Source organism: Triturus cristatus, chromosome 11 (assembly GCF_964204655.1).
Source record: "Triturus cristatus chromosome 11, aTriCri1.1, whole genome shotgun sequence".
Taxonomy (NCBI): domain Eukaryota; kingdom Metazoa; phylum Chordata; class Amphibia; order Caudata; family Salamandridae; genus Triturus; species Triturus cristatus.
This window is the reverse complement of record NC_140594.1, coordinates 474285376-474309150: the sequence shown is the minus strand read 5'-3', so window position 1 is coordinate 474309150 and position 23775 is coordinate 474285376. Positions and strand designations below refer to the sequence as shown.

General features: G+C 42.3%; 1 protein-coding gene across 2 annotated transcripts in view; it reads left to right on the top strand.

The window, feature by feature from the left end:
- The first annotated feature begins 1281 nt into the window (after positions 1 to 1281).
- PPP2R2A (protein phosphatase 2 regulatory subunit Balpha) overlaps positions 1282 to 23775 on the top strand; it is a 415049-nt gene continuing 392555 nt past the window's right edge. The window contains exons 1-2 of one of the 2 annotated variants that reach the window (XM_085632765.1): positions 1282 to 1825; positions 15356 to 15430. In XM_085632765.1, coding sequence (XP_085488891.1) covers positions 1819 to 1825; positions 15356 to 15430 — 82 coding nt within the window. In that variant the 5' untranslated portion in view covers positions 1282 to 1818. The remainder of the gene's footprint in view (positions 1826 to 15355; positions 15431 to 23775) is intronic. The other variant, XM_085632766.1, reaches the window with a different exon arrangement.

Genomic DNA, 23775 nt, shown 5'->3' with positions numbered 1-23775 from the left:
GTTTGGGACTAGGGATCTATAGGCGAAGGATGTTAATGTATATTTTGTAAAATAACTTTTCTCTCCCTATAGGTTATAAGGTATTTTCCCCCACATGTCCAGCGCTTGAATTACTCATCCCTCCTGTGTGCAGACTCGTGAGAGAGACGTATGAGTGTTGGTGTTATGGGCCCCACCAATGAATGTGTGTGTGAATGAGCTAGTGTGACGTCGGGTCTGCGACGCAGGGAGGATATCGGTAAATGTTATTCCCCATTTCCAGATTTGCGCTGGAGCAAAAACATAGATAGCGCACCCTACGTATAATACAGCCCCATGTTAATGTTATGCTTCATATTACAGAGCTAAACTTGAAGCTAAAAGCACCCCTTGAAAAAGTTGTAAATCACAGTTTCTTTCTTATTGAATGGGTGAGTGACAGAAGGTCTGGGTTGCCCCACTAACAAAATCCACAACAATTTTGTGGCTTAGCAATTCCTTTGAAAGCACAGTTCTCTCTCCCAAAGAAAAAATACAAGATAAAAAGCCATGTACAGTTAATAATTAAAGAAAGTTTTTAAAAAAAACTGTTGTCACAAGTTTCTAAGCTTTGAAGTTTGCAGGTTCTCATGGTCATTTCACCCCCCACACTGCTGCCCAAAACTTTGCTAGTTGGGAAATTTAAGATTTATACCACCTGACTCTCATTCAGATTTGGAAGCGGCAAGGGGCGAATGAATAACAAATATCTCATTTAATAAAAGATTAGTCGCTTCAATTCGAATACCATAAAATTCAGGGAAATAAATGATAGCAGCCAGTAATTCAGCTACCGCCAACAGTAAAGGAAGAAAACTATTGGCTAAGAGTAGCCGTTCTGAACCTATGTCCTGGGTGTTCAATTGGTTACTTTTATCACGTGGACATTTTGCAACCGCACTGGACTGTTGGGCATTGTAGTTCCTACTTGACTACTGTGAATTCCATATAGAAAGTTAAGCATAATCTGATTCGCGAGACCTAATGTAGAATATAAATTAAAAAATTGTTAGAAAATACCTCGGGCTGTCCTTTTTTTAACGTCAACAGCAGCTAAGTATAAACAGGAGTAATACTTTCAAGAGGATGTCCCGCGCGTGGGCGACACCATCTGTGAGGCGCCTTGTTAAGATCAGGCAAAAAGAAGGGCTGGTGCATTAAGTGACGCGCAGCATCTGGGCTCTATTGCGAGTCCAACGCTGATGGGCGAAACGGTACGCCAATCACAGTTAATAACTGCTACCGCCCATTTACAAACACCACCCCCTCGTTCCACAGTGTTTCCGGGCTTCCAGTCCTGATCCACTTTTTCCCAGTCCGTTGAGCGTGAACGCGCGCGGAAAGGAGGCCGGACTGATGCGAGCTCGCTTCTTGCGCGTGACCTCCACCCTGTGTCCCCCGCCCCGCGGTGACGTCGTCCGTGGAGCGAGCGGGCGCCATTTTGAAAGTTGTGGTGGAGGAGGTGCTGCTGCTGCTGGGTGGCCGAAGGTAGGACATCTAGGTGGGGCGTCCTAAGAGAGACGGCGAGGAAAGAGCTTTGGAGAGCAAGAGAAGAGACTGCCTGCTATCCTTTTCAGGCACCTTTAAAGGGACGCATCCTGATAGAGGGACAGCCCGGAAAGGAGTCACCCGGAGGAGACACTCCTAAGGAAGCAGGGACAGGAGTGCCCGCTGCATCCTCGCACCCCTGTGCCTCCCGGTCTGTGCTCCCCCCTAGGCCCGAGGATCAGCTGCAGAAAGAGGAGGAGGCCGGGCACCGCCACCCTCAGCCCCGCCCCTGGTGCGGGGTCACCGTGCAGCATGGCAGGTATGGAGGTTCTGCGGGCCGTTCAGTGCAGTAGGGCCTTGCATATATGTTTAGACAGTCGGCGAGGTACCATTGACAGGGTCTGTGTCAACGGTATTGAGAAGGACTTTGGTGTAGCAAGAGCATGGATGTAAATTCACTATTCTTGAAACAGTTTAGCTTGTGCACATATATGAAATTACTTGTGCCTGCATACAGAGCTTCAGTTGTGCATAGAGAGGATAGAGGCCCCTCAGGGCTTGGGCATCCAAAGATGTGCTCTGAACAGTCGGGTAGGAATAGAAGAGAGATGTGCCTGTGTACTTTTAAATTGATTTCGCAACCGGTGATGAATGAGCCTGTTCACAGAGGCTGACTAACCGCGATACAATGGTGCTACGTTTTCTCTACGTAGTGCCCTTGTCTTTGGGCTTTAACCCCAAATACTCTTTCGTAGTTTAGCTTTTCTGCCAGTGAGATTGTATGTGTTGATTTGTTTACGACCTTTACTTCTATGGTATCATGTAAAATCTATCTGTTCGAAAGTCTAATGCCGTCCCAAAATTACGATTTACTCTCAGAAGCAATCTGTGAACGGCTTACTGGAAGGATATTCACACGATGCTTGCTGCTCCTTTCCCTATTGATGATGAAGTTAACTTAATCAACCTTGTGGACCTTCCTTTATTCTTGCCATTCGCGAGGCTGACGATGATACCGCCGACCGGATGGACAACCTCCCGTGTGTACTCCGAGATCTGATGCCCATGTCCCGGCTTAATTTCCCTTTCCAAATCTACAAAGTGTCCCTCGAAGAATCGTGCTCCCGCTTTGTAAAACGTCTTAATAAATATAGAGATTCGGAAGTCATTTAGTCTTGTGCATGAGACGTCTACACTATCGGGCTATAGGTATTGTCACACCTGAAGTTAGTATTTGTGAAGATCTAGTACCATTGACGCACCCCATAGTGTTGAAAATCCAAGTCTAAAGATACATTGGACGATACTCCCTTCCATGTTGTTGAATAGGTCCAGCGAGCTTCTTACAATAATAATCGGACCTCCTTACTTGTTCTTCATTAGCTGCTCTGCTTTCTTAGCAAATAGATATTAGAAACCTGAGACACACATAAGCAATGTGCATATAAAGCTGTGGCGTATACTTCAGTTGATTACCCAATTAGGAGCAATTTAGTGTATGTATTGCGGAGAAGGGGGGCCACATAGACTGATGCATCTTAGCTGTAAATGTTGTTACGCTTTGCATTCAAAAACTGGCTCAGTCTGCCAAGGTTCTTCATTCAAGATTGATGTTGTGTGTCTTGATTGCATATTGATGCCTTGGTTCCACTTTGACAGCATTCTGACTTGGAGATTCCGAGTTTTCCACCTTCGTTCGACAATGAATACTGTGTTCCACGACACTGCCACAGTGGGAGCCAATGTCGGATAGTCACTCAAATCTATGCCATTGTTAACCAGTAAGAAGGGTCATACAATGTAAAATAAGGGCAATAGTGGGTTATGCACAGCAGGCATTCCCAGGCAAAATGGACAGCCTGCTTGAAAAATCACAATGTCAGGCGTGCAAATGCATATTTAAGTTACCAAAGGATATCTGCAACAGTCTGATTTGCCTGATGCAGCAAAACTATGAATGGCTGGGAATGCAGGCAAAATACTACTGCCAAGTTCTGTAGGCACCCATTGGAAGCGTAAAGAATATTCTTAAACTCAAACTCATCTATAAAGGGACAACTAACCCATGGAAAATATATGTGCAAAACGCGGTGTCAATACTTGTCCTAGCGACACAAAGTTGGGGCCAGGAAGGGCTAAGTTATGTGGCAATCAAAAATGCACTTCTTAAACTGTATAGCCAGAGGAGGCCTTTCCAGATTGACTACATCCTGCAAATATTATTGGATACAGCGGTATCCGAATCAAGCACTGGGGAATACGTGTTTAAAGAATATTCAATGGGTCAGGCTTGTACCCCTTCCAATAAAAGAACTATGTCCCGGATGGAAATCCCTGGCTCCTATGACTGGGTGCAGAATCTACCAGTACAGGAAGGAGTCCCAACTGCATTTGGTGTGTTGTTTTCCTGGTCTGCTTACTGCCACATCCGAAGTTGTTACATCCGATGTGTCTCTCTAAAGGGGTTCGGACATAGAAAGAAGCAGTATCTGCTTTGTTCTCTTGCACTGCACCAACAGAATTGCCCACATTTGGGAAGTATGTGTTCGATGTGCATGCTCAGCTCCTCTCTGAGTAAGAGGAATCTGATGACACTAGTGTGGTTTGCACGAACAATAAGTAAGTATGCAGTGAAGAGAATCGCCAAGTAGTCCCACTATTAATTTTATTATGCAGCACAAGGCGTCTGGGCACTTAAAACTTGAGATGGTTAGAAAACTCGGCGGTTTGTATAGATGCCATCATCTTCTTTTCATCTTGCCGCATGAGGGCCTAAAGACGGGGAATAGGCATTCACTTTCAATCAATGCTGCTAAAAAGATACCTTTTTATAAGATGAACAAATCTACATAATTTTAGTGTGCGATCGTTCTAGAATTTTAATTATGCTTTTATCGATGTTAGAAATATTACAAATGGTTTTAAATAATTTATGCAATAAAACCTTTCGTTTATTCTATGCTATTAGTTTGCAGTTGCACCCCTTAATTAGCCTCCAGCCCTGTCCTGGTTTAATTAAAGGTTTTATATAAATATACCACACCAAAACATTAATGTCCTTTACATCAGATCCAATTAATCCTTTAGAAAAGCAATTTGCAAAACAGTAATTTAAAAATGAAAGATCAATTTAATTGACATTGATTGTAATCCAATGGGCTGAATAAAGTGTCGACAAAACTGTGCTTTTCCTCAAATAAGGTACATTGAAATCAGGAAAGATGAGCATTTAATAGTCCTTTGATGGAAACAAGGGCAGGCTAATTTAAGCGATCCGCTGGATGATAGTTAAGTGATCATTTTTTTTTTCTAGTGGGTAGCAGTGTGTTGACTCTTTGGAAAACTGCTTCCAGTGGGGTGTGTTGTTGACCTGCTTGTAAGTTGTTAACAAGATCATACTGGAAAGCGAGGAGAGGACGATCTGCTGTTTTCAGATCACTGATGGAGGATGAGGACCTCTACTGGCCCATGAAGATTCCCCTTTCTGGATTTACCGTTTAATCCAGGGGGTTCCAGTAGTTCTGGTGTTGAGGGAATAAAGAGTGATTACAGGGATTTTGAGTTTTCGGGAATAACGTATAGTTTTCTGAGATACTTTGTTGATTTCTTCATGTTTTTCTCCTCTTTTCCACGTAGAGAATTTGTCTGTTTGAAGCAGGGGAAACCTGTCGTTGGAATATAAATTGGCGTGGCTTCCACAGAATACATAATTTCAGTTTGAATGATGAGAGGGCTGAGGCTTTTCATCCTTGTGCAAGGGGTAAAGTTATGTCTGAGCAAGACAAAATGTAACTCTAGTTTTTGTTCTCCTTCACAATCTTAATCATTTTATACTGCTTTGTTGGAAAGGTTTCCAGCCGTCGCAGCACTTGTCGTTGCAAACCCCTTCAATGATCCCGGGTAACATTTAGCCAGTGGAGGTAAATTATGTCAAATGCCTGTGAGTTTGAGAAGACCTAAGAAGCAGGGAACTGCTTAATCCTGGATGCATTTTCCATCCTGTCAATTTTTTGAAGTGGCTCTTTCAGTTCTGCTGTCCTATTAATCTGCTAGAAAGCATTCCTAGTATATATTGACAATGAGTTGTTAGAATATGTATTTTTTTTTTTTAAGCTGTGCCCCATTTGAAAATCGCCCATAGTTGCTTCACATGTTGTTACTGTTTGCGTGGTTTGAGTGCTCTTTCCTTAGTCCCAAAAGTCAGTTACGGCGCTCTGAAAGCTTATCAATCTACATTGATGAAAAAGACTAGTCATGCTTGCTTTCTGTTATGTTTGTCTGCTACGATTTTTATAGAAGCTGTCCAGTTAAATGTAGAATGCAGGAATTTATCTCCAAGCAGGTCACAAGTATATGAGCACACAAGCAAAACCAGACCGGTGTTAGCCTCACAAGAGATGCAACTTGAGGTCTGTGGGAAAATGAGAACAGGGTTCGCATCTGGCTGTACACGCCACACTTAAGGTGTTACATTTATAAAATATAAAAAGTCACTATTGTAATGCATCATTTATCTAAGCCACCTGTCTGTTTATTACTCGGAGCACTTTTTTTTTTGGGCCACAATTCCCCTTCTGTCAAAGAGCAGTCTGATAACTACTTCTGACCGTTATGACGGGCACTGCCCCACACAAACTGCTAGACTGCAGGCCCCACTAAATCCCCCCCCCCCCCCCCCCCCATCCCTCCCGTGGATGGTAAAAGAATCACCATCAGTCTGTTTATCACAATGTTTGGGCCTTCTCACTGAAGTGCAAGTACAGTATAATGGCACAGCGAATAAGGTAACCTACATCTGGACACAACAGTTGCCCTTGGGCATCTTGCTTTTAAAGCATGATGACTTTGCTTGCACCAGGATTAGCGCTGAAACGCTGTGTCTAGGAAAGGTGAGGGTTCAACTGGCTACAGGGCTGTGAGCGTACATACAGGGACTTCATCTCCCAGGAGTCCCTGCATGACCAATTAACATCCCCTGGTCCGCTCTCCCTGCATGCCTGCCCCGCCCCCTAACCACTCTCCCTCTCTTTAAAGCAAGCTGATCATACCGCTGCGCGGGAGCACCGCGGGAGAAGCCCGGGACAAGGGTGGGACCGTCTGAGGTCGTTTGAGGCTGGGCTGGGCTATTCCCCCTTAAATCTGGTTTTTAAGTTGTTTACTTTTTGCTACTTATGTATTGTATTTTAGTACTGTCACTAACCAGTTATGGCATTACGCTCTGGGAAGGGAAGAAATGTTCAATTGCCAACCACGGGTGGGGTGGTCAGTGGAACAATGGACCAATTTATAAAACGAGCAACAGTGATTTTAGAGAAAGAGAGAGCTCTTACTGAGAAACTTCTGTCCCTAGATCTCAATACAGGGAAACGCTCATCTTTAGGCCCTATTGGGACTGTGATCTCTCCTGATCCATTAAGATTACCTAAACCTATTACCCAGGAAGCTTGTTCCTGTCCGAGCCCAATGATTTTGGTTGCGGACAATCCAGCGGATTGTTCTACCCCCAATCTTACTCCACCTAGCATGATTTCTAGTAGTCTAATCAGTAGAGCCTCTAGCCCTTCTCCGTCACATAGATCCACTACAGAAACCCAAAAAATAGGTTTACTTGTAAATACCAAACCCAGTAAAAGGAAAAGAGGGGGTGGTCCGCAGAAGGGTGGACATGCTAAAATGCCCAAAATCCCTAAGAAAATTGGGAAAACATTGATTCCCTAACAATACTACCTACCAAACCCAGTATAAGGAAAAGAGGGGGTGGTCCGCAGAAGGGTGGACATGCTAAAATGCCCAAAATCCCTAAGAAAATTGGGAAAACATTGATTCCCTAACATACCCAGCCAACAAACCCAACTTTGGTCAATAGAGGTCCAGCCCAACAGACCCCCATGAGTGGTGCTGGTGATGGTCTTTTGGGCAAACTAGAAACCATAATCAAATCCTTGATCTTACCCCTAGTGGAGAGAACAAGGTTGATTAACTTGAAATTAGACAAGTTGGAGAACCTTGTTTCATCAAATACAGATGTACTGAACACATTAGTTAAAGGAATGGAAAACCCCAATGTACTGATTGTTGAATCCCAAAAAACAGGGATAGATAATGGAATAAGTACTTCAACAGCAGTCGTAAATGACATTCCTAATTCCCAAGAAGTACAACATAGTACAGAGATTCCCCTTGTAGGCAAAACCACTATAGTTACCACACAGGCTAGGCATACTGGGTTGGGGGCGGTGTCTAATACAAAGGTTGCACTGCAAGTTCCAGTTCCAGGTAGTGGGTTATCTGGGTATTCTCGGTTGGAGAAGGAGAAAAACAAGCAGCGATTGCCTTGTGTAAATCTTCCCCCAGAATCCACACCTTATACTATCATTCTGGTGGGAGTCCCTTCAGTGGGGGAGGATAGACAAGAATCAGATAGAGAGCTAAAGAATAAAGTCATATTTTGGCTTAACAAGAAAAGATCTCTCCCTCCCTTCTCTAATACTGAGATACTGTGTGTTAGAAGGGTGAATTGGGTGTGACAATGTCCAAAGGATTTAGAGGGTGACTGTATCATTGTGAATTTTAGGGACCCTTGGGTGGTTGATTTTATCCGTAGAGAGCCAAGATTTGGGAGGGAGGGAGATATACAATCCTTAGGTCTTGATTATTTCTACCCTCGCTCAACTAGTGGCTCTTCCTACTTATTTTTCAATCTATGTAGGAGAAGATATCCGGGGGGGAAATCCTGTTGTTCAGATGGAGCGACACCTTCCTCTGTCCAACCGGTTTGAGCCCTTTATAGGTCTTGAGGGGGTAGATTGACTTTCATACAGGTACGGTAAAAATAGTTGGCCGATTGAATCCTGAAGTGGTCTCCATAGGGACTGGTACCATTGGGGGGGGAAGTAGCCGTCCCTGATGGTTTAATCTTAGGTAGCCCATTGGAGTTGGTGACGGCGATAACGGAGGGAGTGCAAGGAAAGGGGCAGTCCGCACTTCCAACCAGGATAACTACAGATGGAGATCCCTTGTTGGAGAGTGGAGGGCTACTGAGTAATAGTCTCCAGGCTATCGAACATTCTCAATCCCTTAGTATGAATACCCCGCTTAAAATAGTTTCCTGGAATATCGCGGGGTTGAAAAGCAAGGTAGGCCTAGGAGAGTGGGATGACTTTGTGGACAATCATGACATTTTAATATCTCAGGAAACCTGGGCCCTTGATCCTATTTATAGACATGGGTATATTAATTTTTATTAACTCGCCCAGAGGGGTAGAATGGGCAGAGCTTCTGGGGGATTAACTATTTGGGTGAGGCAGTCACTCAGTTATAGGACCAATGAAGTGCTAGTGGATAATCCTGATATTCTTGGGATTATGCTGACGAGTCCCAACCTCCAGGAGATTTTCATTGTTAACATGTATGCTCGCGGACTCCCTGGGGGACGTAGTCCGTTGGTCATTAGAGAATTAGATCTCCTCCTTAATAATATCGGTAGGCATAAGTTAGTGGAATTGGCGGGGGATTTTAATTGTACTTTCGAACCGCACCAATGTGAGGGAGTGGATATATTTGCTGAAGAAGATGTGCAATGGAATATCCCTCCCCTCGAACTAAAACCGATTAAGCGTGGGACAGAGGCAGCACTACAATGGATGGGTTAGTGTCTTGAGTGGGGGTTGAGAGCGGTCACATTCCGATAAAGAAGGCCGGGCCACATTTGACAACGGCACCAGTACTAGTCGAATTGATTATATTTTAATCGGGGTCGAGCACTGGGTGCTATTGGAGGATATGTTAATAAAGGCTCGACCCGAGAGCGACCATAACCCGTTAGTGCTTGGTCTAAATCTAAAGGACTGCCTAAGGAGATTAAGTCCGACTGAGTGTGCAACTGCAGAGGCAATTCTAACAAACAACAGTAGAAGGCTCAGGTGGAGCAGGATAGTGGAGGATCCTATAACATTAGATAGAATTTCATTAGAGGTCTCTTCCACTTTATCTGCTCTGGTTGATCCGTTGGACCAATCATCGTACATAATTGGTCAGCATGACAAGCTCTTTGGCGTTTTAAAATGTCTTTTTACTACAAGTTTTAAACCTATGAACTTAAAGGTCCCAAAAACAGGGGAAAAAATGGTATAATTCCTGTAGACAGGCGCATACCCATCTGATTAAAGCCTTAAAATCTAGAGATGTAACAGAAATTAGGATGGCAAGGCTTGCGTATAAAAAGGTACAAAGAGAGTCAAGGAGAGAATGGGATGATCTGCATTGGCTGAACTTGTGTGAAGGCAGTAAGTCAAAGGACCAGACCAAGTTTTGGCAGTTACTCAAATGGGGTAGAAATCAGGACTGCCAGATCCCGACGAATTTTGTCTCGCCAGAAGTGTGGGTAGAACATTTTGAGCACCAGTTTAGGGGTAGTGAACCAGAAACTGTGTGTGGCTTACCTGCTCTTTCTTTAAGTGAATCACTGATCTGTTCATCAATAGTTTTTGAGAATACAGATGCAGAGTTTGCACTGGGCTTGACTAAAGCAGGTAAAGCCCCTGGCATAGATTGTATCCCGGCCGACTTATTCAAATTTGATTTAACGAATTGGGTCCCTTATATCAATTTTATAGCTAATGCCATTGCAAGTGGTGCCCAAATCCCGGATTCATGGCGTGGGGCGGAAATCTTACCTATATTTAAGAAGGGGGAACGTTCGTCTCCGGAAAATTATCGACCTATTAGTCTAATAGATTCAATTCAGAAAGTTGTAGCTAGGATGGTGTTGGGTAAAATCCACGAATGGATGGAGATTGAGAATATATTATCCCCTATGCAGGCAGGATTTAGACCCAGTGTCAGTACGATTGATCAGGTGTTTAGATTCCTTCTCATATATTGGAAGGTGGTGACTTTGGGCGGTGGAACTATTTACGCAGCGTTTGTAGACTTAAAGTCTGCATTCGACCTCGTACCAAGAGAAAAGCTATGGGCTGCCCTAAGAAACATGGGAATGCCGCCAGCACTCCTGGATATAATAAGATGACACAAGGCTAACTTTGCCCAGGTGAGATGGGGCAGGCAAGGACAGATAACAGAGAGGTTTCCAGTCACCCGTGGTGTCTGCCAGGGATGTGTCCTTGCACCGACACTGTTTTTGTTATTCATTAACAGGGTCGTGCAGTATTTCGTAAACACTCCTACTGATGCCCCTAATTTAGGTGGTACTAATTTCCCACGTCTCATCTTTGCGGATGATACCCTCATCCTATCCAAGACTCAAAAGGGACTCCAACTCGCCATAAATAAGTTTGAGGAGTTTTGTAAAGACAACGACCTCCAAGTCAATGTCAGCAAGACAAAATTTATGGTGGTTACTAGAAATAAGACACAGAAGGGTCACGTTAGGATGAACGGTGTTGAACTAGAGCAGGTGGAAGTTATGACATATTTAGGGATTGTACTTGAAAACAAGTTAAGATGGAAACCTCAGGTTGATGTCCGGTCACTGAAATTTGTCCAACTATCTGGTACTTTAATCAAGGAACAAAGAACCTCTACAACCAAAAGGATTGGCCCTGCATTAAGAATTTATAATGCCAAAATAAGTTCAGCAATCCTGTATGGTGCAGATCTATGGGGCTCTTCAGACTTGTCCTCCTTGGTTAAAGTCCAAAATAAATTTCTACGTAACCTAATTGGCCTGCCCCAATCTAGTCCCTTGAAACCCCTGTTACTAGACCTGGGTTGTTACCCCATTGACGAAGTGGCACGGTTTAGATCCTTTGCTATGTGGAGAAGGATCTGGTCAACACCTGAACTTGCTACTTTTGCAAAGGAGATATTAGATGTTAGATCCATTTTGGGATCAGCTAACATCCCTTGGTTTAGAAATGTGAGATCGATACTGGTAAACATGGGCCATGATCAGTTATGGTCGGATCCCAGCAATAGCATTTTTCCTTCAAAAAAGGATTTTAAAGAACAGTACTGGGCGACTATACGTTATCAATATATAGTCCAGTCAGATCCCACTTCTCTTTCTGGTAGATTCCTGGAACACAAGCTCACTCCCTCTTTAGAGGAGTATTGGGATGTAATTACAAAGAGCTGTGACAGAAAACTATACCATCAGTTTAGGGTGGGGTCACTTCCAGTGAGACAGTGAGATCCTTTACAGTTACATGGCGTGGCCAGACGAATGAGTTCTGCCCTTGGTGTAGGGACAAAAAAGAGTCCATAGGCCATGTATTTTTTGTTTGCCCATCCCATTCAGCCCCCCGAGGAAAATGGCTTAAACCCATCTGTAAAAACATGAAAACTCGGGTGTGCCAGGAGGCATTATGGCTCTTAAGGACTAATACATCGATTCCAGTGGTCATAGCTGTTGCAAAATGTCTGGGTTGGACATGGATTATTAGAGCCAGTCAACATTGTAATAGCGGCTAAATAGCCCCTTATAATAACATATTTCTAACCTGTCTTTACCCGACAATTTAATCACTTTTTAATCCTATTTTATTGTGTATAATATGCTTAACTCCGCTTATTAGTAATGATTTGTGCTAATTAACTCTTGTATGTATTCTAGTCTATTCTTCTGATTTTTTAATATTGTGTGTAATTTTGACATCTGGAGTTTTTAGTCATGAGTGGAATGTTTCTTGCATGTCTTTTATGATGAAATAATATCGAAATAAAGACGTATGAACTGAACTGATGGGCGGAGTTATCATTACTGCAATGTACCATATATAGGCTACCAAACCAGAACCCATGGTCGGTTGCAGAAGGTGGAGCTTCTGATATTCTTCTTGGATTAGGTCGCAATTGCCATATGCCTATGCAGAAATAGTTTGCAGTCCTTGCCAGTCCTATTTGTTCCAGTTCAAAACTCTAACAGTACTTGCGTTTCAGAGATATGTCTTTTACTGCTTAATTGTGTTTACTGGTGCTGTGCTACGTTCAGGTTCCACTAAACCAACCAAGGGTTAGTGTCGCTAAGAAAAATAAAGAAAACATTTGGCAAGATGCTTGTGGTTATAACCGCGCATTTGTGGCACAAATCTCTGGCTTGACTGAGAGGCGTGGACCAACTAAGAATCATCAAAGGTAGCAATGGGGGTGGGTGGGGGGAGTTTCCTTTGGCACCAATTAAACGGCTTCCCATCTTGCATTTTTAATTTATTGGAAGTAGCATGCAAGTCTATGACTGCTCTCTAACCCAATGTCTGAATTTCTATAGAGAACACTCTTTCTTTATGCACCACTTAGATGTGGTGGGTTTCTCAGTTGAAAAATTAGATGATTTGAAACACTGTTTTTTGGGGGTTGTGCTTTCGTGACTTGGCTGCACTGAGAGTGAAAGCTGTCAGTACCCAGTTTTTTACCCAAGAAGCATTTGTGTGACTATACTTCAGTATATTGTATGTTAGTTTGCAAACAATAACCATACTTTCTGTGAATTAGACTGGTTTCAGTTTTTGGCTTGCAGAAAAACATCCTTTCCTACTAGCTACTTATGTGATTTGACACAAAAAGCTGTTTTTTGCTGTAAGGGTTTTCCTTGAATTTGTAAAGTTACGTACGCAGTGTGTTTGAGCAAGCAGACTTCTTTTAAGTTATTCAATGATTGACCTGGGGATCTATTAATGTTACAGCTACACTAACACATGTTTTTCTGAACTTAGTTTGGATGTTTATGTCCCTTCTAAAATGCACCGTCAGAGTCACGGCAGTCAATTAGATGTTGTGATTCCTAGACTGAGCTGCTCTTATGATTGCAGTCTTATATCATTTATGGTGGTGTTAGGGTACTTGAATTGCTAAGGTCAATTGTGTAGTACATACATCAAGTTTCAAATGTTATCAACTTTATGATAGTTTGGACCTTTTATATAGAATAACATTTACATCATTTGCTTGCTTAACTATTACATCTACCTTTAGAAGATACTTTTTCCTCTGAGAAATTCCTTGCCTGGCACAAAAAATGGGGGTTCCCTCTGATCCTAGAGTGGCACTTACGTCTTTCACATGAACACATATTTGGGATAGCAAACAAACTGAATTAGTACAGTTATGTTTGGGTCTTTATCTGCTGCAGCATAGTGCCACACTCATAAATAAATGCCCTTCTTTGCACCCCTAAACCTAGGCTTACAAATGTGATCATTCTACAACACTTGAGATTTTACACTTTTGTAAATCCACCGTATAAATTACATTAACCCTGATTCTTTTAATCAAGTGTGTAGTTTACATATGTCAAAAAGTTAGTGAATCTGGCCCGTGGCATAAGATTTGTTGCCCACCTTGCCTCTCCTGTTCCCCTTATCAGTCTTTCTGATGTTAGTCATGAGGAATGCTGCCTGTAAAGGAAATGCCAAATCTATCTTGCACATAGCTTCTTTTATCCCGATTTTCCTGCTCTTATAGTAAACAGCAACATCTTGAAGTTTAGGCAATTAGGCAAATATATTTCAGGTTTCACTTACTGTGTGCTTCTAACAATACAGCATTGCCACACTTGCACATTTGTATTGATATAGCACAATCTCATCCACACATGCAGGTTTTCTATTGGCATGTAGGAAGCAACCAAGTACTCGACACAACAGAAGGGCTTTGGGCATCTGAGCTGTCTTTCGAGGCTCTTAAAGCAAAGTGATTTAGCTCAACGTGAAATTCCAATGCCTTAAATGCTGTTGAAAAACATTCTGAGTCATATCTAAACCAGACAAAGAAACACCCTTTTGGTAGCATTTTTCATGTGAAACATATTGAAGTGGGCCATTCAATCAGGCTAAATCTGTCTTAATGGGGTTTCTGTTGGTAAATGGTTCAGAGGAACAGGGAAGAAATGCGTTTCACTAGTGAACAGTTGGGAATCTGCTTTTAGCGTAGATGGAGGTAGGATTACAGGTGGGATGGTCTTGTGATCCATGCTTTCTTGGATTTTTTTATTCTGCGTGTTGCCTAAGCATGGCTTTAAGGAGTGAGAAGATCTATGCACCGAAGAACGAGTCTACAACCAGTGTTGTTCTCTGCATTGCGTGTTCCTATTCTGTTAAATAGATTTATTCTTTGGCCTCGTCAGTGGTGCTCAATGCTCTTAGGTCTTCATTCTTTCTGACAATGAGTGGCAAACTTAAAATTTGCAATGGTGTAATCTTCACTTTTTTATGTAAAGTGGCTTTAAATAAATACATTATTGCTCACTGCTTTCTAGTACTGTATTTTATTATCCATCTTGAACATTTCACTCTGACAGCCTTTTAGTGGGTTTGAGAGAGCGAGTTGAATCCTCCTTGCAGATTCAGCTGGAGATGCCGATTTCCTTGCCATTCAACTTGAAACATGCGTCTGATTGTTCAGATGATTCATCACTTTGCTCCTGACAGTGATGTTCTTGAAGTTTTTTCTATCAGGCGTTAATTGAAAGCCTTTATTTATTTGAGCAGAACAGTTTCCTTTACTTTGTGTCCTATCGTGCACCTAACCCCTCGCCTGTTAATTTTGTTTTAATGTAAATATGTACTTGTTTGCGATATTTTCCAATAAAACAGACCGGTAAAATCTTTGGTCTGTAAATGGTCTTAACTTAATATGAGAGATCCGGGTTTCATCATTAGTGTTCAATTAATTTGGAACCTCTTTATTTATTTCCTGGGAGATGTTATGTTTGGTAAAAGTGGATTTCTTTTCAGTAGTAAACGTTTATTTTTTGTCTGTTTTGGATAGCTGTTGGTTTTGCTGGTGTTTGGGTATTTCCGATTGAGGTGTCTATGTATCTTGTCTCACGCATGCACAAAACGTTTAGCTGTCGAGACAAACCAGATGCTAATTGTCTATTTTTTGTCTTTAGGTGCTGGAGGAGGGAACGATATCCAGTGGTGTTTTTCTCAGGTTAAAGGGGCAGTAGATGATGATGTTGCAGAAGGTAAGATCTAATCTGGCATATTTACCAGTCTGAAGCGTTTTTTTGCTTAAAAATCTTAATATTTTTTTTAGTTAGATGTTGGATAGATCAAGAAACAAGTAGACTGTAAATATTATTTACTTGAATTTGTCACTGCAGAACGTACCACCCTGGAGAAAACCATTTCAGTTAACACATTTATCATGTGTAGTGTTAAGTTTTTTTTTTTGTTTTTGTGTCCTTTTGCATTATGGATAGTTGTTAATTGTTTTGTTTATTAAAATAATGACTGGGGCTGCAGTGTCTCCTCAAGGCTACTTTCGTGTGGTTTGGAAAAACTTTTTTAAGCTTATTTTTCAAGATACCATTTTTTAAAAGTCTATTTTGTCCATGGAGTGTCCTTACAGCTTACTGTGGTAGTTGGTATGCATGTTTTGTATAGGAGGATGCGTGCATGGCATGGTGGTGTGTTGTGTGGAATGGAGCGCAGTGCGGCAGTTGGATAAGGGATCTGAGGGAGACACCACTTGTATTGCTCTGTCAACTTGTATATTTAATAAATACTTGCAAATATGCTCTTAATTATAACTTTATAAACCACTTTGCAAACAGGCGTGAGCATGGGTTTCTCTTGTTGGATCCTCTTTCAAAGGACGACGCTGATGTTATGTCATCTCTGGTGGCCATATTGGATCGGTCAGTCCACAGATAAACTGGTCCCTTCAGTCATGAATATTTTTGTCAGTGAGATCTATTTTGGCTACCATCTTGTTTAGGAAAATTTGATGGAATAGGGAAATGTAAGGACATGGTACTATCTAGGACACTTGTATTCAGTTGAAGTTGGCAGCAATTTCTCATTCCATCCTCTGATTAGCTGCACTGCTCAAAGTACACTGTGAAACATTAACTTGTTGTAACCTCCGGTTTGTGACAGGCACACCACATAATGTTGACACCTGTGCACTTGTACTTCCTCGTTGACCACCACACCTGCTAATAAATTTTCTTACGCCTTCCGTTCAAGTATTTTACTATGTCAAGTACTGTATTAGAAATATGTGATATGTTTTTAAGTGTCAACCACCACCTCCATTTTTGTCGATCACTTCTGTTTTATGAATTTTATGAAAAGACACACTGTAGTAATACTAAGCTCTGTCACCTACAATCTGGAGGCTGGCAGCGGGGTGATCGTAATGTAGCAACTCTAAATCATACCTCAAGATTTCCCTTCCCCATCAGCATAGTAGAATCTCTACACTCATATTATGTTGTCAATGGATATGTTGCCACTACTTCCACCATGAGATCAGTAGCTGTCAAGGCTTCTTGCCTCGAGCCACTTGCTAAATTCCAGTTAGAAATTAGTATGTGCTGTACCCCCTGACAAAATAGGAAGTAAAAGTTGTAATTTAGGGCATGTCAGTTCACTAAATTCAGAGCAGAAAATTGAAGTAAATTGTGACAGACATCTTAGAATGTCTCAAATGTAAGTTCTGTAGAAAGTGTCCCTTTTTCCATTCCCAGTAGATACCATAATTTGCGTAGCCGGACATTGTAGTCTGGAATCCTGTTTGAGCCTCAGATGGAGAGAATTGCTTGATCTGCCACTCCTGGAGCTAAAGCCATTTCCTGCCCTCTCATCGCTTTTAACGGATGTTAAATTGTTGGGAAGACCCCAAAAAATATATGCTAGAAAACGTGGAATCTGAGTACTCGAGGAGTATTCGGTCTACCAGAATCTTCTCCCAGTATCGAGTCAGCTTTGGACAATTCCAGTGCAGATGTAATAAGGTGCTGGTGTCCCTGCAAACCCTCCAGCGTTCTTTTTTAAGTTTAGGACACCATTGCTCTATTTGGACAGGAGTTGGGTACAAGCAAGAAACAATCTTGATAGCAGACTCTGTACGGGACGTATTCAGTGCTGTATGCCTTGCATGGTAGTAGATATTATCCTATTCCTTGTGTGTGAGTGTCCGCCCCAGTTCTGTTTTCCATCGTGTCTGGCATGTGCTTTTCTTTTTTGGGGGAGGTTGTGCTAAAATAGCATACCTCTCTGATTTCAAGAGCCTGTCGTTATCTTTCGAAGAAGAGCCATTTCTCAAATGGCATTAATAGTGTGTGTGCATGCGGTTTAATGAAGGGATGTCTCGAATGCCTGATCTGTGTGTATTGTAGGAGATCTAATTCTGGAGGTCATACTCTTCTTTAAATATGTCAAAGGGAATACTTCCTTCCATGTCAAAAAGGCTACCTGTCCTCTTACATCCCATATACCATTCCCAGAAGCAGTCGGTCTGCATGCACAGGGTAATATCTGAGTTGGCAAAGATATGGTGGTGGGGGGGGGGGGTCATTGGCGAAGGAAATGTTAACCCCTTGCACACCGGGACTAAGTGACTGAGTAAGTCTGGCCGTCGAACTCTCGCGTAGTTTTCTGCGTTACGCAGAGCTCGCAGAGTTTTTCCCCTCTCTCGCATTCATCAACAGCAGTTGGTGAGCACAAGCGAGGAAAATCTTCCTCCAGGCAAGATTTTACCTCGTTTGCAGTAGTCCACATCAAGTTGGCGAGCATGGAAAATCAACCTCCCGGCGATTTCTCAACACGTTCGGTCAAATTTCTCATTGCGAGTGGTCGCGTATGCTTGCGACCGCTCACTCTGAGAAACTGCCTGCTCGCGTTGAGATTAGCTGCCGCTTGAGTAAAAATCTATTCCAGCGGCAGAAAGGAAGCAGTGTCTGCTTTCGCTGTGCATGATGCTGTTCTCTGATTGCACAGTGTAGACAAGCACCCGGCACTGAATCACGGTGAATTGCATTTATCTAAAGAAATTCCAAAGCTCACGGAGCTCCGCATAGTGCGGCAGGTCTAGTAACTTAAAAAATCTGCTCAACCTAATTATATTGCTTTTTACCCATAAACAGGTTTAAAATTCTGTGATCCTGGACTTGATTTCACTGAGCAGCCGTTTCCTTCTTTATCACATATGAGAGCACCTTCAAATACCCAAGTTCAGCATGTCTGTTGTACACAAAACACTCATTTTATTTTAATAGACTAAGCTTTTGCTCCATATGCAGTGCTTAAATTGTAAATAAATAAGTGCCGGGGCTCTCGTCAGGAGACCACTGCAGCTTGCACCACACATTGTCCCTTCCATGCTGCCAATGATAGTAACAACAAAACTACTAACCATCACACTCACAAGTGTGAAAATTCAAACTATTCTAGGCCCCCAAACCTAAAAGACTGGCTTGGGTAGCAGGTAGTAGTCATTTTTAATGTATATTGAATTCACAATTTACTGTTGTAGTCATCTGAGACAGCGCCACCTTATGGAAGATTGTCGCAAGCGCCTGTGTTTTCAATTAAGTGACTGTGTCGAGCACCGGAAACCAGCGGCTCAAATTAAGTACTGTCCATACGTAATATAAATTTAGCCATAAATATGAAACACATGACTGACTCGCCTCTTAGTTCATTAAAAGCATTGTCATTGGGGAGAGAATTCGGAATGTTTCTCAAATCGTGTTTAAAAAAAAAAAAACTATCACTTTTAATGCATAACTAAAGCAAGAAGTGGTAGCACACTCATTTCCAATCAGCAGATTTTCCATTGAAATGGCCACAAAAAATCCCACTGACATGCTACCTTCTGATGGAACTCTATAGGGTATGTTTAGAAATCGAGTTTTCTGCAAATATTTTTTTATTTGCCAGTAAAGTGTTCTGATATGTTTTGTTCCTATGTGAATCTTTGTTTGCATCACACTTATGAATTCCTAACATTTCAATATATTTGTACCATTCATTTACAGGTTGTTTAAATGTTGGGGGGGGAAACCAGACATCTTACAGCTATTGTTTCACAATGATTCTCAGATCACTTGACAATAGCCTCTAACTGTAATAAGAGTGAACAGTAAGCACCCTTTTTCCAGGACTTTATAAGCATCAATTAGAGAAAATAAATTGATATTTGAACTCTGTCCCTGACCTGACAGCGAATGCGTCAAGATAAAAACAAGTTTTAAAGGCGTCTTTATTGCACATTCATTTTCTGAATGAACAGAACACGTTACTTTCAAGTTTAAGTTCACTCGCTAGAATGGACGCGTAGGTCTTATAAATAGCTTGACCTGATAGTCTGACTTGCTGTATCGAGTGTACAAGTAGATTTTTCAAGGCCTGTGTAAGTTAACCATAAACCCCGATACTGCTCCGAAGTGCTGTAGATCAGTCGTTAGGCAGGCAGTGAGGACATCTGTTCCGATTAAGCTACAATCTCATCGACATAGAGGCTGATAGTATGCGCTTCGCCATCAAAGTAAACTCCTGTAATGTTCGACTGCATGTATAGGGCAAATAGCGGGGGCAGAGGGGCGCCCCTATCATGTCCTTCTCTATATGAGGATGGGGTCGGATGAGACCACGTTGATTTGCTCCGAGGCCCTGGGAGTGCTGTACCCACATAGGATCCATTGGCAAAACCTGTTCCCAAAGCTGAAATGTCTCATGGTGTCAATAAGTTACGGCCAATGGACGCTATCAAATGCTTTTCAGCGTCTATCGTGATTGGCAGCACGTCCCTGCAAGATCTCTGAACTTGGTATGATATGGAGTATTTGTTTAATATTCAGTCTGGGATAAAGCCGACCTGGGTCCACCAGACTAGAAATGTAGGGATTTTATTTAGATGCTCATGAAAAGCTTTGCGTTAATGTTAGCTCATACATACCTCTTGTTGATTATGTAGTTTTTTTTTTTTCTTCCGTGGCTTAGTGATGACTGCGATCGATGTCTTTAAAATCGAGCCTGTGAACTTTCTGCTGTCTGCGAATGTATTAAACAGCCTGGCGAGGACTCTGGTCAGGAATTGACAGAAGATTTTGAAGAATAATGGTGTGAAGCCATCGGGCCGGGAGGTTTGAGATATTTCAAGCTTGCTATTGCAGAGACTACTTAAGCAATCTCTCAACTTCTCTATGGTTTCTGCCAGAGCCAATGTGAGTTTTGTCATCTGTGCCTTCTCGAAGTAGGCTGGAATGTTGCCCTCATTCAGATCTTGGGAGTAGAGCCTTTGGCAAAAGTCTCAAAGCAGACACAATCCAGGCAATGTTATAGGTGTGGTAGTTTTACTAGGAGTAAGGGACTGCCAACATGTAGTGTGACTGTGGATGGTGAAGTGATGATGGATTCAGGTGCATGGTATACTATCGTTTGGTATGAAATGTTTAAAAGTTGTTAAGAGTAAGACCATTGTAGCCAACTACGTTAAAGACGGGGAGTTATTCTGGTCATAAAATTTGAATTCATAGGATCCTTTTGTTTAGATTTCAGGGGAAGAACCTAGTGCAAGTGTTTGTAGCAGAAAGGGTTGTTGCAATTTTGTTTTGGCCCCATCAAGAGGAGCTTGGAATGTGACTCGATGCTAGAGTAAATACATTAGGATACATTAATGCATGAATAGGAGGTATTCTAGGTTCATTGACAAGTCTTAAAGATGTTTTCAGAGAAGATTTACGCAAGTACAAAAAACGACAAGCAGCATTGTGCTGGAGAATGTGAGACCTGTAAGGCCAAAGGTATGAAACTTGCCTTTGTTTTACCAAAATAAAGTGATGGAAATGCTACAGTAATTTTGCTTGAACATCATTGAGACAACTGAAAGTTCAGAATATTTGTCGTCTGTTATAACTTTTAAGAGTTCGGGTGAGCTAAGACTGTGAGTAGACCTAAGGTGTTTGAATGATGCTATATGGATAGGTAGTTGTCTATTGCTCGATTTGCAAGAGTTGTTGGCCTCAGTTTCAGGTGCTATTGTGTTGTCTTCTATTCATTTGACCAGTTCATATTACCAAGTTGAATTGGAGGAGGATTCTAAACCCTTCAGCACTTTGGTCACTCAAGAAGGAGCATTCCAGTACAAACGCATGCTATTTGGATTTGCCAGTGCTTCAGGCAGGTTCCATCGGTTGATGAATGATACACTAAAGGACACGGATGGAGCCCGGGTGTGTTGCAGTACAATGCTTTGGTTTTTGAAAAAGGATGTTGAGACACCCAATGTGAACCTAAATAGAGTTTTGTCTCTTTTGCAGGAAGGTAGGGTAACGATAAATGAAAGCGAATGTAAATTTGGTCAATCAGCGGTGGAGTATTTGGGTAAAAAAATTCAAGTATTGGAATTACACTAAAGTACAATCATGTAAAGGCAAATGTTGATGATCCAGTACCTACTTACGTTCTGCTTCTAAGGTTAACAGAATTTTAAGGCAGGTTTATAGAAAATAATTATAGCAAATTGGAACCAATGAGAAGATTGCTTAAAAAGAATGAAAAGAATGTGTGGGTTGGCAAGCAAGAACAGTTTTAAGATGTTAACAAGCATTTACAATGCAATGGTCTCGGCAATATTATAGGTAGAGCTATTGGTATTGCTCATTATTTTTTTATCATTTTTGTATCGCTAAATAAATGGCATTGTCATTAGCTTTTTTTTTGCATATGTGATACCTATTGAATTAGCAGAGAGAGAGTGAGGTAGTGAGATAGAGAAAGAGTGAGGTATTGAAAGAGAGTGAGGTAGTGAGAGAGAGTGAGGTAGATAGAGAGTGAGGTAGTGAAAGAGTGAGGTAGTGAGGTAGTGAGAGAGTGAGGTAGTGAGAGTGAGGTAGTGAGGGAGAGGGATGTTGCAAGGTAGTGATATACAAGCATAGAGTGATGTTGTGACCCCCTCACCGTGGACGTGAAAAAAAGATCTTCACTTGTGGCCACTACCTTTGGAGGTACTCCTTTGTGGTGCATACAGCCTCGAAGTAGCTGAGCTGATCATAAGATACATTCATGATTCATCACCTGCTCGTTGCCTGAAAGTGCGGGCAGTGGGGCTCCGCCGCCGGGCAGGAGGGGTGAAGGGCAGAGCTCAGACTCTAAATGTAGCAGGTCTGCAGTGATAAAACTGCTGCACGGGCAGCTGCTGCCAAGTATCAGCTGCGAGACATTTTTTCAAGCGTCAATAAATACAAGTATATTACAAAGAATTTGATATAACGTTTCTAATCACGTGGTATAGTTATTTCACAGTTTCATAAATACAGAACTGAAGCACGTTCACAATAAGTTACCACAAAGTCATTGTTGTTGCTCAGTCATCTTCTGCAGCTAACAACCATTGATAAAGCCAACAGTCTGGGCTTGTTTTAATATGTGCAGGCCGGTTCAAGTGCACGCCTGTTATATTATACATCTGGATGCAATTACAGAAAGAGGCACTGTGACATATGGCCCTATTTCGCGTACCAGTGCATTCTACTCTTAGCACGCACCGCACGCTTATTAAATCATACGTGACTAGGGCGGCATTCTCTGTGGTTTTTACTGATCTGTTTAAAATATTGCATATCATACATCCACGTAACGTTTATTAAATATTTAACGACCGGCATGTGGCACTTTAGAAAGCCTCTCCCTTCGAGGAGCGGTACGGTACAGTATGGCCAACTGTCTCTTGCATATAGCGCACATAGCCCTAGCGCGCTTAGCAACACCATAGGTGAGCAGGCAGGCTGACTCACTTTAGGTTTTAAATGTCCGGTTTTAATATGTTATATGCAAATTTATCTCAATGCTTTTCATGCTGCAACGTCGACGCTTGTTTGTAATGATTGTAAGTAATTAAGCAATAAAGAGTTACACAAAAAGAGGCAGCGAAATTCTTGTCAGGCAGCTGAGATTTTTAGCTTACATGTTTAAACCGCGCACTTTATCACATAGGTTACACCCCTTTGAGACTCACCATCCCCCCCGTTTTTTCAACCCACTAAGAGCTCCGAGTATAGGTAGGCAGACCTCCCCTCCCCCCAGGTGAGTGTGAAGAGGGTTCATTACTTGTCCCGTTCCCCGCGCCGAGCAGCGCTTCGCCACCTGCCCAGGTGCTGCACCTTTCATGGCGCTGCCTCTGTCACAGAGTTGTAATCTGTGTTGCTTTAATATGATTACATTATTAGACAATGGTTGAAATTGGCTGATCCTAAATTCCGCCCACTGAGGGACGCGTGCATTTTCCCGGTTGGAACCTCAGACTCTCCCCTGGGATCGGCGATTTCAGGCCCTCGGAGGCTCTTCGCTGTTCTCAAACCCTCATTGCCTGCTTCTATCGGCGGACCCTCACCTTCCCATAGAATTGGAGTCCTCAGACCGGAAAACGGAAAGCGGCGAGAAACACTAGTGAGCGGGCGAGGGGGAGCTGAAGGAAGAGAACGAAGGAGAGATGGAAAGATCGGGAGACGACGACAGCGTGAAAGGAGGGGTAAAGAAGGAAAGAAAACTAGAGGGGCATGAAGAAAGTAAAGACATGAAA